The sequence below is a fragment of the Peromyscus leucopus genome, chromosome 1 (assembly GCF_004664715.2).
Source record: "Peromyscus leucopus breed LL Stock chromosome 1, UCI_PerLeu_2.1, whole genome shotgun sequence".
In the NCBI taxonomy this organism is placed as follows: Eukaryota; Metazoa; Chordata; class Mammalia; order Rodentia; family Cricetidae; genus Peromyscus; species Peromyscus leucopus.
Genome location: NC_051063.1, coordinates 154,477,448 through 154,493,573, shown reverse-complemented (window position 1 = coordinate 154,493,573; position 16,126 = coordinate 154,477,448). Strand labels below are relative to the sequence as shown.

The 16,126-nt window shown below is 48.8% G+C and overlaps 1 protein-coding gene across 4 annotated transcripts; it reads right to left on the bottom strand.

Moving 5' to 3' along the window:
• Positions 1-1,236: 1,236 nt before the first annotated feature.
• On the bottom strand, positions 1,237-15,879 carry Htatip2 (HIV-1 Tat interactive protein 2). 4 transcript variants are annotated; one of them, XM_028880163.2, is made up of 6 exons: positions 15,810-15,879; positions 15,154-15,405; positions 12,758-12,865; positions 4,416-4,553; positions 2,574-2,635; positions 1,237-1,978 (listed from the first exon to the last, which is right to left on the bottom strand). In XM_028880163.2, exons 2-6 carry the CDS (start codon positions 15,346-15,348, stop codon positions 1,753-1,755), a joined length of 729 nt encoding a protein of 242 aa, XP_028735996.1. In that variant the 5' UTR covers positions 15,349-15,405; positions 15,810-15,879; the 3' UTR covers positions 1,237-1,752. The 4 variants fall into 4 exon arrangements, with proteins under 4 accessions (XP_028735996.1, XP_028735997.1, XP_028735994.1 ...); XM_028880164.2 differs by having other exon boundaries at positions 15,154-15,349; positions 15,810-15,862; XM_028880161.2 differs by lacking the exon at positions 15,810-15,879 and adding an exon at positions 15,643-15,803 and having other exon boundaries at positions 15,154-15,349.
• Between the last annotated feature and the right edge of the window lie 247 nt (positions 15,880-16,126).

Genomic DNA, 16,126 nt, shown 5'->3' with positions numbered 1-16,126 from the left:
TCTCGGTCTGCTCTAGAAGAATTAACATTGATAATGTGTACTGTCTTCCAAGAATGTGCACCCACATACAGCAGGGGATGGTATTCAGTCAGCAGTGTCCACCAGAACGTGAGGTGTAATTGGGACAATAGACTCAGTCACTGAAGTCAAGTGACTTGGTTCCCCAGCACAGAAGTTAAGTCGTACCTTCGCGGTGATGGTGATGGAATTGGCACCGTGTGCTCCTCTGGGCACTGACCCTTCCCACTCTCTGTTTTCCTTACCAGCCTGGTTAAATTGTATCAGCTCAGACTGGAACATAGCTCAGTTGGTAAACTGCTTACCTAGCATGCATGAAGCCTTGGGTTCAATCCAGTACTATAGAAACTAGGCATGATGGGGTACACCTGTAACCCCAAAACTTGGGAGGTGGAGGCCGAAGTATCAGAAGTTCAAGGTCATCCTGCACTATTTATTGAATTTGAGGACAGCCTGGGCTACCCAAGACCCTGTCACAAAACAAAACAATAGAAAAGTACATCATACTGAGTCTTTGAGTTTAGTGCCAAAGTATTTTAGATTAACCACTGTTGGCAGTTAATTGTAAGGACCGTGGACCAATGGAGAAACCCAAGAATTTAAGTTTTATGCATCCTCAATGTACTAAATTAATTGGAACCCTCTAGAAATAGATGGACATGGGGTACTTTCACAGAGTGGTTAAAGAAACCAGCTTCTGGGGCTGGATAGATGGCTCAGGGGTTAAAAGCACTTGCTGCTCTTCCAGAGGACCTGAGTTCAGTTCCTAGCACCCGCATAGGTGGATCTGTAACTCCAGGTCCAGGGGACCTGATACCAGCTTCTGGCCTGAGGGAACACACACATATGGCAGACACACAAATAAAAAATAAATATAAGCTATGGGACCAGGCTGAGTGGGGCTAATCTCGACCCTGCCTTTTCCTAGCTTTAGCTTTTCAGCTCTAGACCCTTGAACAAGGTGCTTGACCACTGTGTGCCTCAGATTCCCCACCTGCAATATGAAGGTGGGAGTAGAACTTTAAATGAAAAAAATAAATATGTGAGGGCAACAGTATGGCTTTATAAGGTTGCTGGCGAGTTAGGAGCGCTAAGAACATAAACCTACGATTCTGCAGACACCTGCAGTGTTGGGGGCTGGGACGCCATCCCCGGGGACCATCACTGCACCTTCCCACTCATACCTCCACAGTTTTCAGCAATTGAAACAGCACCCAGTGTTTGTTCATCTACTTTTATTCCTCAAAGAATCACAGGAGCTCATTTCATAACTTCTGTGCTGACATGCAGAAAAGGTGCCGTGTCCATCCAGCACTGTGCAGCTCATCAGCATCATGCAGCTTGGAGACTAGACTGTCAACAAGCCTCACCAGCACTCGCCTGCCTGGAGTGTGAGGGCACCAATGCTCAGGTGTCTCTGTAGGAGTGCTTCAAAGGTGGGCTCACAACCAGAGGCCCAGAGGCCTCCAGTGAACATGGAAGTCAAAACCGCAGATCCCTGTCCTCAACCCACCAAGTCCGGAAGGTTTGCGACACAAACCTGTCCTTCCACAGCTCCCTGGGTGACTTAAATGTACACCAACAACTGGGGCAGAGCACTGTTGTTTCCAGAGAGCTACATGGACGAGGAGAGGGGACACCACAAAGACTAGAGAGAGGCTGTTTTATAGACCCCCAGATGACTGATTTGGTGACAGGCACTGAGGTTTGAGAACAAGCTGTCCTCCTGCGCAGTCACAGCTGGGGCACATTACCGTCTTTCCCCAGGTGGATGATGGCTTTGTTTTCCAGAAGTTCCATTTGTCCACTGCTGGGACTCACCAGGTTGTTCAGCATTGCCCTCGCCACTGTCACCACAGGCACAGAGTGCCCACTGGCCCAGGAGGCCGGCAGAGAGCCGAAGAATTTCCTAACCAGCCATTCAGTGGGACGAGACTCTTGCCTGTCACACAGGAGGACTCTAGGAGACAGAGAAAGGCAGAGGAGGAGATGGCACATACTCTCAAGACTTTACAGATACTTCAGACTGAGTTCTGTTCTCGGGAACCTGTCAGCAGAAGCCCTAACCCCAAAGGTAACTGTATTTGGAAATGGCCCTTATGGAGGTAATTAGAGTTAAGACGTATTGAGGGAGGACAGGGCTGCTGTTCTCATGAGAAAGACATGAGACGTCTTTCTGCACATGCACAAGAGAGGCCATATCTAGAAGGTGGCATTGCCAACAAGGAGGGGCACCTCGGCAGAGACCAACCTCCAGCTTCAAGAAAATCAGTTGGCTCATGTGGTTATAAAGTTTGATTTGTTAAATAAAGGGTGAGGGGTGGGGGTTTAAAAAGGCATTAAGTGAATAAAATTTAAAATGTTAAGAAAAATGCACATGACAACCAACTACTTCCAGAAAGTTCCAGATGATTCTGAGGCAGCCCCAAGCTGCTCTTTTTTTCAAAGCTGCAGGGTGGGTCCCTCAGAGAAGCAATTCATCACTAGCCAGCCTTGTTCACAGATTTCTTAGCTGTCAGCCTCTCTCTACTTACTCCTGGCAGGATAAAACTTACCCTGGACGAAACACTGAGAGGCGATCAAACTTTAATTCTTCAACCTTGGCTTCTACTTCTCCCTGTTAAGATTTAAAAAAAAAAAAAAATAAAGTAAAACCAAATCAGTGTTTGACCAAGACCAAAGCACTCAGCTAAAGCCTGAGCGGGCATCACTTGGGCTTGAAGGGCATCTGTTTCTGCAGCTGTCAAGACTCACATCAGTCCCAACGGACAGCCTGAGTCTAGGGCCTGGAGGGGAGGAAGAGGCCATTTAACCCTGGCACACTGAGAATGATCTGCTAACGGTCAAAACGCAGAGAATAACCATCAGTGGAATGCTCAACCTCAAATGCTTGACATCACCCAGGACCCCCAAGGCTCAGTGACCACTGTAGAGGAGGAGAAGCAGAAAGACTGTAAGAGCCAGAGGTTAGGACGGACCTGAACAAGACAGTGTCTTCTGGACATGACAGGGCCGCTGCACTCATGAATTCAGCAGCTGTGGCTGCCTGAACAAGATCAAGCTGGTCGACAGTCTAGCATGCAGGTGGGTGGGGCTGACAAACTCCCTCCCCTAACTGAGGCACTGTGGACAGCTGATGGCTTCTAGAGGCAGGAAAGTGAGTTTTCTTTCAGGGTGGGACCCCTGGTAGGCTGGCCATGCTCCACAGTACTCCATTTATTAGTGTCTAAACAGACCCGGAGAGGGTAAACAAAGCATCAACCCAACCCCCTTCAGTCCGTCCTTAGAGCCACAGGCCCCACAGCCACCTTTTAGCATACAGGCAGGCAGTTGTGATAGGTCAGAAAAATATGGTGGTCAGGAGATGAGCCTCCACCCAGCAGGGCATAGGCAACCCCCCCCCCGCCCCCCCCCGCCCCCCCGCATGTCAATCACTTCTAAGCATTAGCAACGTCCACCCAGACCGGAAAAAAATAATGAAGTTCCAAATAGAAGGTGCTTTAAATTACAAAGCCATGGATTTCCACACCAGGCATGTAATCAGGGAGGCCAGGGGAGCTATAGTGTGATGTGTTCTTCAAAGTCTACTCAGTAAAGAGACCAAGGCGTGAAGTGGGTAGGCATAGGAACCAATAAAAAAATGGAGCCAAGACTTCAGGGTGCTGTGCCTGGAAAAAAGTAGTTAAGGCAATGAGGATCCCGAGTGATGGCTATGACTACAGCGAGGAACTGAGTCTCTAACTGACGGGCATGTACAAAGCATCCACTCCACGTCCAGGTGAGCACCACTGACAAATGGTGCCTAACTAGACGAAAGTCCCTTCTGCTGGAGTAGTTGAGCAAAAGGCAAGTGCGCTTCTGAAACAGGATTTCACACTGAGGAGTCTGTGGTTTGGTAATCCCTCAGGCACTGCTCTTACCCTGAGGACAGAGAGCCATGTCTAGAGACGCACAGCACGGAACTGGGTCTGCCGTCCCGCAGCAGCAACTCTACCTCAAGGTTAGGAAATGGAAACTTCTGGTTAAAATCACCAACAGCCATGTATTGTACTGGCAAGAGGCACAAAATTCTGTCTCCCTAGCCTGAGGAAAATGGAGGGAACGTCATCTCCGAGGCCCAGAAACCATGCCATCCAAGGCCAAGGGTGCCTCTACTTCCTCCACCCAGTTTACTGAATAATTCATGGGCAAGACATCTTTTAAACCATGACTGCTTTCTAAGGATGTTTCTCCCAAAACAGTCCCTGCAGCTTTGAAAAATCCACAATATAATGTGGGGTTTTGTTTTTTCTTTCTTTCTTTCTTTCTTTTTTTTTTTTTTTTTTTTTTAAGGATTATACAGGTTACTTAGTATTGTCAATTCCCCTCTGTATGTGGAAGAGAGAACACGCACAAACCTTTACTTGTAAGTACAAGAAACTGCTGGACTTGTCGGCCCCCTTGGAGGACAGCAGGTTGAAATGTTTGCAGCCTCCTGCTTTCGCCAGCTCTGCAGACTTCAGCACGTAATCTCGGTCAACACGGACGAATCCTTCCTGGGGGAAAGGACCCGCGTTAGTTCCTAATGTCGCATGCTCGGGTTAGAGATGGTTCCCAGGGTTGGGCAGCAGGCCGGGAGGCCTGGGGGCAGACTTCGACCCTGGGCAAAGGCTGCAAGTGTGGTCCTCCAGATGGACACAGCACCTTCAGCGACAAAGACGGACTCCACCACACCACAGGACGACTACCCCGACAGCAAACAAACCTCCAGGGAGCCGAACCAATGGTAGGGCTGCACTGAGAGGTTCGCTCTCAGCCACGCGTGTGCCACCTCTTTCTTGATTGCCTGTTTGTGTGTTTATTGTACTGCTTGGCATTGAACTCGGGGCCTCACACATGACAAGCAAACACCGCCAGGCAGCCACAACCCCAGCCCATTTCTTGTAACAATTTTACAGTTCTGCTTTCTCTGCTTTTCTTTCCCTGCGTCGGCTCTACCATGCTGGGGTCTCAGAGTAGCACACCGGAACACCCAGGCACTGGGAGAATGGAAACCTTGACATCGGGTTTATGTGGGGCCTGTACAAAACCTTTGCAGAGTAAATGGCAATGCATAGCTTTCTATTTTTAAAAAACCTGGTAAGTGTGTAATAAAAAATTTTGGAGAGGGACCCACGAAGAGGACTCAGTGGGTAAAGGTGCCTGCCACCTTGAATCTGTGTTCAACCCCAAACCCATGTAAAGGTAGAAGGAGGGAACTAACCCCACAGAATTGTCCTCGGGCCTCCATAAGTGTGCTTGGTTTACTCACTACCCCCCCCCACACACACACCACACACACACAATTTTTAAATGTTTGGAGAAGACTGCTATGAGTCTGAAGACAGCCTGAGCTACAAAAACCAACAAGGCTGGCGACTCCCTGACTCCTTCCCCCATCCACCCAAGGTTTAGCCCAGTGAGGACAGCGCTGAATCTTCATTCTTATCTACATCATAGGGTCAGAGCTCTAAAAAATCTCTGAACAAAAAGGTTAAGTCCAGTTAGGATAAAAACAAACAAACAGAACTACATAGTAATGGGGTCTAACTGAAGGACACATGCTTTCACTCCCAAAGGGAACTGAACCCGGATCCTCTGCAAAAGCGGGAAACCGCTGAGCCATCTCTCCAGGCCTGGAACTCATCTCTGCCCAGGAAGCACCACTGTCTTCTGCGGTGTTTTATACCTTCACACTTGCCAGCCCGACCCGTGTGCTGACTCGAATTCACGTTTCTGCTTTTTAACATGCGTGTGGAACAGCCGGAGGAGGTGGCGCATGCCTGCAGTCACGGCCCTGGGGAAGCAGGGGGGCAAGAAAACCGTGGCAACTTTGAGGCCGGCTTGCTTTTTATAGCAGGTTCCAGACCAGCCAGCACTACACAGCAAGACCATGTCTCCAAAACACAATAAATAAATGAAAAAATAAATAAACGTAAAGCAAACCAAATTGCAATACTTTCCCGAGGGAGAGAGAGAAAGCTGATTCCCTTGATTTCTCTAAATGGAGATTTTAGATATGCTGCAAGTGGACAGGGAAAACCCCAAACTACTGAGAAAAATCCCCACTGGATCTCTCTCTCATATTTATTTCTTGCACTTTGTCTAATGAAAAGCAATTTTAATAAAGGGCTTACTATTCACAATGCATAGTTGGCTAGTAACATAAATTTTGTCTTCTGTTAGCACAATGCTTGGATTATTATAGCTGTCTGTGTTCCGATGCTTTTTTTCTTTTTTCAGCAGCTTCTTTAAAAAATAAGAGAGGCTCAGCCAGCCAATCACAGGCCTCCAGACCGATGCTATCTCTCTCACTTTAATCCAGGGCCAGAAGAGGGATAATTTGATTAAACTGAGACCCTAATTTATTTGGCTTTAGTTCTGGATCAACCTCTCCGTAATAGAGTGCTGTCGCCCCCAATTGTTTGATGGAAATTAAAGTGACATAAATACCATGGGACCCTTTCAATCTGATTAGTCAGCGGAGACACATCAATACCACCCCAGCCATCAGGCTCTGGCGTCCTTCCTTTCACCAGCCTGGCTAGCAACTGACAACAGCTTCTTGAAGGACCAGCACCCACGCCAACGTGTGGACCCCCGTCCTCAGCCCATCATCCCCTCTCAATGGGCCCTGGTGACAAGGTGCCCACACCTTTCTCCAGGGCTGTTCTCCAGACAAAGCTAAATATTGTTTTATTAGCAATCAATGGCTGTTAATCCCAACCGACTTCACAAATCCTCTGAGCCCTCAAGCTCATTATAAATCCGTACTTTTCCGAGCACACTAAATTTCGAATTTCACTTCCTTCACTCTGATGGCGTGGCCTTTGAGCTGCTGAATTAGACTGGAAAGCAAAAGGGTCAACGGCTCCCAAGGACTCAAAAAGCAAGCAGAAACAAGGTCCCTGGGGCTGGCTGGAGACACCAGTGTGTGTCAGGTTGGGGGGGTGGGGCAGCTGGCCTAAGGAGGATTCCATTTATCCGTGGAAGGACCTAGCTTTCATCTTACTCCTGGTCTTTTGCTCTCTAATGCTCAAATTAAAAACAGTAGAAAAACAAACTTCTGAAGCTACTCCATACCCCAGAGACAGCTTTTCTGAACAACTGCACCTCACTGTCTAACCACACGGCCAGAGAAAAGCCGGGCCTCTCTTGTGAGAGCACTGAGCCCATCATGTTAGTGAGTCTTCACAGCCACAGCCGATGTGCCTTACTCTTAAGATGGAGAAGCTTTCTAGAGTAAGCGATTAAGTTTCCACGCTGTTTCTTTCCCAGACCCACTCAAAAGAATGCATACACCTTGCATCAGGGGCTCCACCATGAGCACAGGCAATTCCCCTGATACTTTCGAGTCTCATTAAAATCCAAGTGTACAAAACAGCACTACAGTACTGTGGCTCTGGAACAACTTGTCTTTGCTGTCATTTTCTTGTTGCTTAGGATGGGGTCTCAGGGAGATAGGGTCTCAGGCTGGCCTCAAACTCACTTATGTAGCCAGCAATGATGTTGAAGCCCTGATCTTCCTGCCTCTGCCTCCCAAGTGGGGAGATAACAGGCCAGGAGCAACTCATGTCAATAAATGTGGTTTCAAAGCCTTGCGCACTTCCCAGTGGGCTCTCTGCTTCCTGCCTGTGGTTCAAAACCTGGGCCCTCAGCTTGCTGGTCCAGCTGCCAAGCCTGCTGCCTGCTGCCTCTGTCCTACCAGCATGGACTCTAACCCTCTGGAACTGTAAGCCAAAATAAACCCTTCTATAAGTTGCCTTGGTCACGGTGCAAAAATAGAAAGGTAACTAATGCAACAAGATAGCTAAGCAGTGATAGGACCAGAGAACATTCTGGAACCACCAATGTTCTGCAGGCCCTTCCTGAGAAAGAAGACCTATCACCGTGTAAATGGTCTCAGCTGTGATTCTGTTTCGGGTTCTCGTTCCTCTTTTCAGTTCCACCCTAAATCAGAGTAGAAAACAGATGTTGAGAGAAGAAAAATGGTATCCCCTGAAATTCCACCTGTGTCCTGCAGGGCAACTAGCTGATGTACAGAAATGAGAGGCAGCTCGTGCTTCGAGAAAAAGCATAGAAACCCAAGCCAAATGGCAACCGAGGATGCCTGAGTCCATCACTGCACTCACTCCAGTCAGTCCGTCCCCCGCTTCGCGGTCAGGGACTTCTGCAGGTGGAAGGGAGCTCCATGCTGGACAAGGAGGGTTGCTCAACGGACACCAACCTACACGCTCAAGGCTACACCGCTACCTGCTTTCCCACAGGTCCTGTGATCCGGGTCCTTGGCACTATCAAGGACTTCACCATTTCATAAGCCTCCTCCTGAAATCAAATAAACCAGTGGAGCCCAGAACAGGGCTGGGCAGCTCATCCTGCAAAGGAACGGGAACAAATGTGTCGGCTGCAACGGACTGTTAATGCCTACACAGACCTGCCATTATTGTATAAAAGTGGCCATACGTGATGTGAAATGTAATGGACCTCTTGGCTGTGTTCTAACCAAAATGTAGTTATGGATACTAAAATTTGAACTTACTGTGTTTTCATGTGGTATAAAATTTTCAGGCATTTGAAAACATCTGTTGGTCACAGGCCACACAAAAATTGATGGCTAGTGGCAGTCAACTCCCAGGCTGGAGTAGCAGAGTGTATTACTGGAGTCAGAAGCAACGAGATTCCACAGATGCCTGATAAACAGTGCAGTGGCTGCATTAATCACTTCAACAGCATTAAGCATTGACAGTATCCACAAACCCGGGCTGCTAGAGTTCACTGCTAACAGAGCTACACGAAGGGGTGAAACTACGCACTCACTGCCCAAACCTCATACTGCACACAAGGGGACAGCATTATGCCCAGCAGTGTCTTTGACTTTTGCTCTTCAAGGTACATTTGGTTTCCAAGGGTGTCTCAGCCTTCACTTGGCCCATGTGCCTGGGGAAAACAAGATTATTAGAACTACAGTGCTTGGAAAACCAGCAGGTGAAGAAGACGAATACAAACTCATGCCTCCCAAAAGCAAGTCCAACAAGGATCTCCCAAGGAAACTGCAAAACAGACTCCAAGCCTCTAGCCTGAGAAATGATCATGCAGCAGGTCTGGATTAGGGCCAAGTGAGAAGGCCAGTGCACCAGCTACACAGCTGTGGCCTGTGAGAAGTTTAGCATCTAATCAGCTACCGCTGAAAGAAACTGGTTTCCAAACAGCTGAAGAAAGCTAAGGCTTCTGCCTAGTGTCAGCTCCAATGGAAATCTGGGCAGCCTGAAATCCAAGGGTTGAACTTCAAGCGTTCAAGGACAGTTTAAGTCCTATCCCTATACCTCAGTGTGCAGTCCTGCTTGGAGAAAGAGTCACTGCAGATGTAACTGGGGAAGAGGCTGTACTTGAGCAATCTGGCCCCTCATGCAATGTCAACAACTCATGTCCTCACAAAACAAGACAATGTGGACACAGACACAAGCACGGAGGAAAAATGTCATGTGCGAAGGCAACCATCAGAAGGCAGAGAGAGAACCCTTCCATCAAAGAACCCACCCACTAACACTTTGACCTCAGACTCCTTATCTGCAAAGTTGTGGGGCCACACATGCTGCTGTTGACCCAATGCCACTTCCTGAGGGCGGTCTTAGGAGACCAGTCCACAAAGGGTCATAGGGCACCTAGCCAGCTACTCAGAGAATCTGAGCACTGAAACAGAAACCTGAACTTCTCCAAGTTTCTCTATTGAAAACTCGGATTGTGGGATAAAAACACAGTGTATTCGTGGAACAAACAGCTACCGGAAGATAGAAAGCCTGCCACCAGCTCTGCGGTGTCCATCGGATTAACCACTTGGCTAGTCCTTCTCCAAAGAGGCCTGCTAACCCAGAATCCCAGCTGGGAAGAGCTCAGAGTCACAAACCCCTTTGAACCATGATTCCTAGCCACCTGTGTAGTGTCATCTCTGAAACTAAGGTACTGCAACCTCCAAACAGTGTATTGTCTAAATCCAAATTATCTCTTGTTTAAGGTCTCTGTTCTTTGCTTTGGAGATGGGGCCTCACAAACTCCAGGCTGAGGGCTTCAGCTTCCACCTCAAGTGCTAGGATTACAGGCACATACAGCACCAGGCTTTAAAAGGCCTGATGAGCCGAGCGCCACACCTAGAACCTACAGGAAAAAGCCTGAGGTGGTATGCAGTGTGTTACTACGGCAAGAAACAAGAGAATACCCTGGAAGCTTGACGGCCGGCTAACATGAAGCCTGGTAGAGGGAGAGACATCCCAAAGTTGTCCTTTGACCTCCACATGTGCACCCTAATTCGTGGCACTCTCGAGCATGCATATGTGCATACACACACACACACACACACACACACACACACACACACACACACACACACGTCACCTCTTGGTCCTTGGACTACCGACCTGGCTGTTCTTTGCTCTCTTGTTCACTAATTGCCTTTATCTTTTCACACTGATTTTAAAGACAAACAAAAGGTACTGAGTGGCTTCAGAGGTGGGACCTACTCCAATTACACACCTGTTTTCCTCTGGTTAGAACTCCAGCTCAATGTGACATTTATCATTTCCCCCACACACTATTTTTGCCTTGCTCTGTGCTTAATGCTGCAGTTCACTCTGCTGAGTCATCGCCAAACCCAGGCTTGAGCCTGGAGCTGGAGACTGCAGTGTGCCCGACACAAAGGCTCTTCATTGCTTTTGGAGGACACACTTCCTGTGGCTGACCCGGGAAAGAAAGGACTGCACTAGCTGAGCAGGCACATGGCCCCTTCTGGAGGAAGAGATGCAGTTCTTGGGGAAATAGAACTTCTCTGGAATCCAAGGGTAGAAGCACAAAACTGCACAGGGCAGGAATGTCCACCTCAACTGAAACCATTTCTAGAATCACCTTTGGTAGCGCCAGGAAGCCTAGACAGACACAACCAAGCCACTGCTGCTCACAGAAACCGCTGTTCAGAACCACATTGATCTACAGGTTTATAGACTCTACTCTAAGTGGAGCTGGCAGGGTGGCTCAGAGCAGGTACTGCATTTTCAGAGGACCTGAGTTCAATTTCCAGCACACACACACACCACCAGGAGGCTCACAACTGCCTCTAACTTCAGTTCCACGTAGATCCATACCTCTGGTCTCCATGGTTACCTGTTTTTACACACACACACACACACACACACACACACACACACACACACACAATCAAATCTTTAAAAAACAAAACAAAACAAAACTAGTGTAAACAACCCTAAAGGTTAATATTGTCAGGGTTGGGGATTTAGCTCAGTGGTAGAGTGCTTGCCTAGCAAAGCAAGGCCCTGGGTTCGATCCTAAGCTCAAAAAAAAAAAAAACAGTTAATATTGTCACCTTGACCTGACCTGGACACAAACCTCTGGGCATGTCTGGAGAGCATGTAGAGATTTGGTTGACTGAGGAGGAGAGCTGAACCTTAAATGTGGGTGGCACCATCCCTCGGGCTGGGGTCCTAAACTGAATGGGAAGGAGAAAGTGAACCGGACTCTGGCATCATCTTTCTAGTTCCTGACTGGGGACGTAAGATGAGCAGCTGCCTCAGGTTCCTTCCACCACGCTTTCCCCTCCCGGATGGACTGAGCCCTCACACTTGAGCCAAAATAAACCTCTCCAGCCTCAAGCGGCTTCTGTCAGGTTCTTTGTCACAGGGATGAAAAAGTGGCTAACAATCACTATGGCCGAGTCAGGATCCTACATATTTAGTAGCTATGTGGACTCCAGCAAGCACATCCTGCCAGAGACATAACCCACACTCAATCTCTAAACTGAATAAGATGTAGAAGTATTTGCCCAGGATCTATATTACAAACCATGACTTTTAACTACGAAGTACACTATAGCTGCTGGATAGGGGCTGACTCAATTTAGTACACCACTAAAGAGAAAATAAAATGCGTACGAAAGCAGTTTTGCGTCAGTGAGGGCTGAGTCATCCCTGGGCTGAATCACTGCTGACGGCTAAATCATCACGGGGGCTGACTGAATCGTGCCTCTGGGTTCTGATGATCTAGCTCCCAAGTTTAAAGGATAGCTTGAAAGCATGATGAAGCAAATGAGTGAGAGAAAATGCTTCAAGCCTAAACCATTTATTATGGAAAGCAACACAGAGCCTACCGCCCACAGCATGAGCCAACTACTTCCCCCCGCCCCCAGACTGTGGGCTGCTTCCCTTAGTCAGGGGATGTTGTGATGATTATATCTCCATAGGCACGATCATGGAAATAGCTGTGAGGTAGCCGGTAGTCAGGCCTTAACTCAGAGGTTCTTCTGAAGATGACCTTTCTCTGCAATGTCCCTTGTATAATACAGATGGGACAACAGATGGACTCTTAAGCACATTCTACACTTAAGCACTGCAGTATGACCAACAAAAAAGGAGTAAGCAAGAAAGGAATCCTCGAGGCTGCAGAGATGGCTTAGCAGTTAGGGTTTCAAAGTGCTTCTGCAGAGGACCTGAAGTCAGTTCCCAGTACCCATGCCAGGTAGCTCACCTATAACACCGGTAACTCAGATGCCCTCTTTTGGACTCTGCAGGCACCTGCATTCTCTTGTGGCCCTAACCGGTGCTCCCTGCCCCCCCCCACATCCTCCCCAGAAACACATAAGAGAAATAAAATAAGAAAGAAAGGAAGAGATCCTTGATAGTACTGGCCAGTGAGAAGAGACAGGGTATTTCTTGCTCACCGCTCCGGCTTTTTTCCTGGTGGTACCCAGGCAACAGAATCCAACGTCATGACCTTGAAAGGCAGAAGCGTAGTCATCCAGCTTCTCAAAGTCCACCACTTCTTGATTCTAGACAAGGAAGGGCACAGTGGCATATAATTGCATACACTTAAAAAGAGACAAAACACTCTTCAGGATGTAAAGGATAAATGGCAAATGATTATTGAAGGGTCTAAACTCATAACATCAAATTTGCCAATTTCCCCTTTACCCACAAAAAACAAACAAACCCAAAAACAAAAACCTGAAGCTGGGTATGGAACTCAGTGGCCAAGTGCTTGTAGGGTACCTGTGAGGCCCTGGGTTGTATGCCCAGCAACGAAATATCAAGGTCATGTGTACCTTACCTTTGGGAAAACAAAAAAACCCGAACTGTACTTTACCAGGAAGAAAACCATTCAGGTTGGATGTGGACACAGAGTGGTAAGTAGGATCTCAAAGAAGATCCAGGTTCCAATCTTAGGCCTGATACTCACAGACATACAACTGTGGCCAAGTTTTTATTTTTTAACTAAATTTTTTAAAACTTATTTTATGTGTTTGGGTACTTTGCCTGCATCATGTCTCTGCACCACATGTCTGTAGAGTCAAGAGACCCAGAAGAGGGCCCCTTAGATCCCCTGGAACTGGAGTTAACAGATGGTCGTGAACCACTATGTATGTGGTGGAAATCTAACCCAGGTCCTCTGGAAGAGCAGCCTGTGCTCTTCAGAGCCATCTCTCCAAACCTGTGGCTAAGTTGTTGATCTCATGTATGCCTCAGTTCTGTTCATCTGGAATGTCTGGGTGACAATGTTCCTTCTGCTCAATTCATGAACTACCTTCATTAGAATTAGCCAGAAAGAACCTGAGACAAAGGCGTCTTCCTGGGACTTGTTCCAACACCTGTGAGTCAGCCTCTGCGTCCTACAGCTCCCTCCTCAGTATCTGTCTCTCTCTCTGTGTCTCTGTCTCTCTCCCTCCAGCCCTCCCTCTCCAGGTCAGGCTTGCCTCAAACTCCCTAAGTAACTGAGGCTGACCTTGAACTCCCGATCCTCTTGCCTCTACCTCCCAAATGCTAAAACTACAAGTTTGCACCACCACATCCATTCTGTGCAGTGCTGGAGATTGAACCAGGGGCCTTGTGCCTGCTAAAGCAAGCACTCTACAAGCTGAGCTGCATCCCTAAGCCCACTTTGTTGTTCTCCCTGGTCTTTCTGGTCTACCTGAGATTGGTATATGCCAGGCAAGCTAAGAGCGGTGGCACCTGCCTGTAATCCCAGCATTGACAGAAAGAGACAGAGAACCTGCCTTCCTTCAAGGCCCGCTTACACTAGCCAGAGAAACACTGTTTCAGACCTAAACATATCTAAACCTAACCCTCTATCTAAGAGTATAGGTTGGCCGTCAAACTGGCAGTATGAAATGAAATCCTGGGGCTGTCTCTATCTTCAGTCCCTTCCTAAGGATTTTTCTGGCACAGTATATACTGGAGAAAAACAAAACAAAAAGGCTTGGTTATGAGATGTGCCACCAAGACTCTACTCTCAAAGAAAACTGCAATCATAGGCTCCTCTTGACAGGAGTCTCCCCAGGGCTCAGGAAACTATAGACTGTGGAGTCTACCCAGCACCCACCTGTGCCCAAATAGAGAGGTCTATTTAAGTCAGCAAGTCTGACGCACCAGGCATCTGTAAAACAAATGACCAAGAAACCACAGGAGTCAAGAACACGTATTTGCAAGTGTGCCTACCAGTCCAAACGTCCCTCTGTGGGACCCAGGGGACTGGATTGTGGTCCCAGCAGCACACTGCACTGTTTAATTTGCTGCAGTTGATAGGTAACTCTTGTTTACTGGAGAACAAAATATACACGGAAGCTCTGACTTCAGATGCTTAGGCATTATTACCAGATGGAAGTCTGGCAGTACCATTTGCTTAACCATCAAAGTGTAACTTACAAGGAAGGCAATATTGCATTTACAGACACAAGCCTGGGAAGTGAAGGTGGGGGCAGATTCCTGCTTGGGAAAAACTCCACCTGTTCTTGTCACACTCCCCCACTCTGACATCGTGAAGCACACAGGTGGAGAAAATGGGCAAGCAGTGTGCTCTGGGAACTATAAACAGAGGCTCCGTCAATCTCCATTCCAATCCAGGTTCCAGACACCTGAACGGCATTGCAGGATGCTATAGGATAGAAGGCAGGCCTACAAGCCAGGCACAACCCAGGGCTTGCTAGGAGGGCTCTTCTAGAATTTTGATCATTTCTCCGTCTCCACCACCACCGGGCAAGGGTCAGGCTTTGGATACAGACACCTTCCCCTCAGCAAAATGATTGCTGCTACACTTTTTTTTAGCCCCAGCTCAAATACCCACCACGTTTTTATAAGCCTCCTCCTCGAATGTGAGCTTCCTCCGGCCAATCAGCGTAACTTTGGAAAACAGGTTCTGTCCCAGGATTTCTTTTAAAAGTACTTTGCCGGTTTCCCCGCTGGCGCCCAAAATAAAGACAGATTTATTCTGCATCTTGAAGTCTTCCCGAAGCTTCGGCAGAGCCTCCCTGTCCGCCATGCTGGGGAAACAACACCCACAGGTACTGTCTCAGAGTGCTAGGCGACGGTCTGTACCCTAGGGGACAAGGGTGGTTGATATGTTGGACAGAAGAGACTGTATCTACACAGTCCCAGCCCAGGGGAAGTGCTGAGTCACAGCGGGGCTCGCTCGGGACGATGGCCAACCCACAAATGTGCCCAGCTGGATGGCCCAGGTGTTTACACCACCAGACCCCTTACAGTAGGGAACCCCGGGCCTATCGGGGATCGGGCAGGGCTGCAGGGTCCAGCTCCATCCCCAACCCAGGGTTACCTGGGGCCAGCCCCGGACCCCTCGTCCCCACGCTGCAGCAGGAGCATCGAGGCCACCAGCGCGGCTACCACCGCGCCCAGAGCCAAGGGGCCAGGCATCGCTCCACAAGCGGCTCTGCAGCCTCCCCTCTCGGCCGGGATCCCCCGAGAAGCCCAGCCAGAGCCTACCCGTCGCGGCCTCTTCCGGGTGACGGCGTGCTCGCGGCCCCGCCCCACCGAGGGCCGGAGCTGAGCGCGGGACCCGCCCCTGCGCCGGAGCTGCACCCAGGCCCCGAGCTGATCCCTGGTGCCTAGTGCTGCGGGGGCGGCGCTGCGCCTCACCCCACCCCTGGCCTTTTCCTCCATAACCCTCCCTGCGTGCTCTCCCTAACTACCCGGTGCCAGAGCCTTCAGGTGTCAGCTAAAAGGCATCCCTTGGTGCCCCCAAGTGTGATTTCAATCCTGTATTGGAAGGCATCATCTCACCCCATGTTAAAAACGCGCCC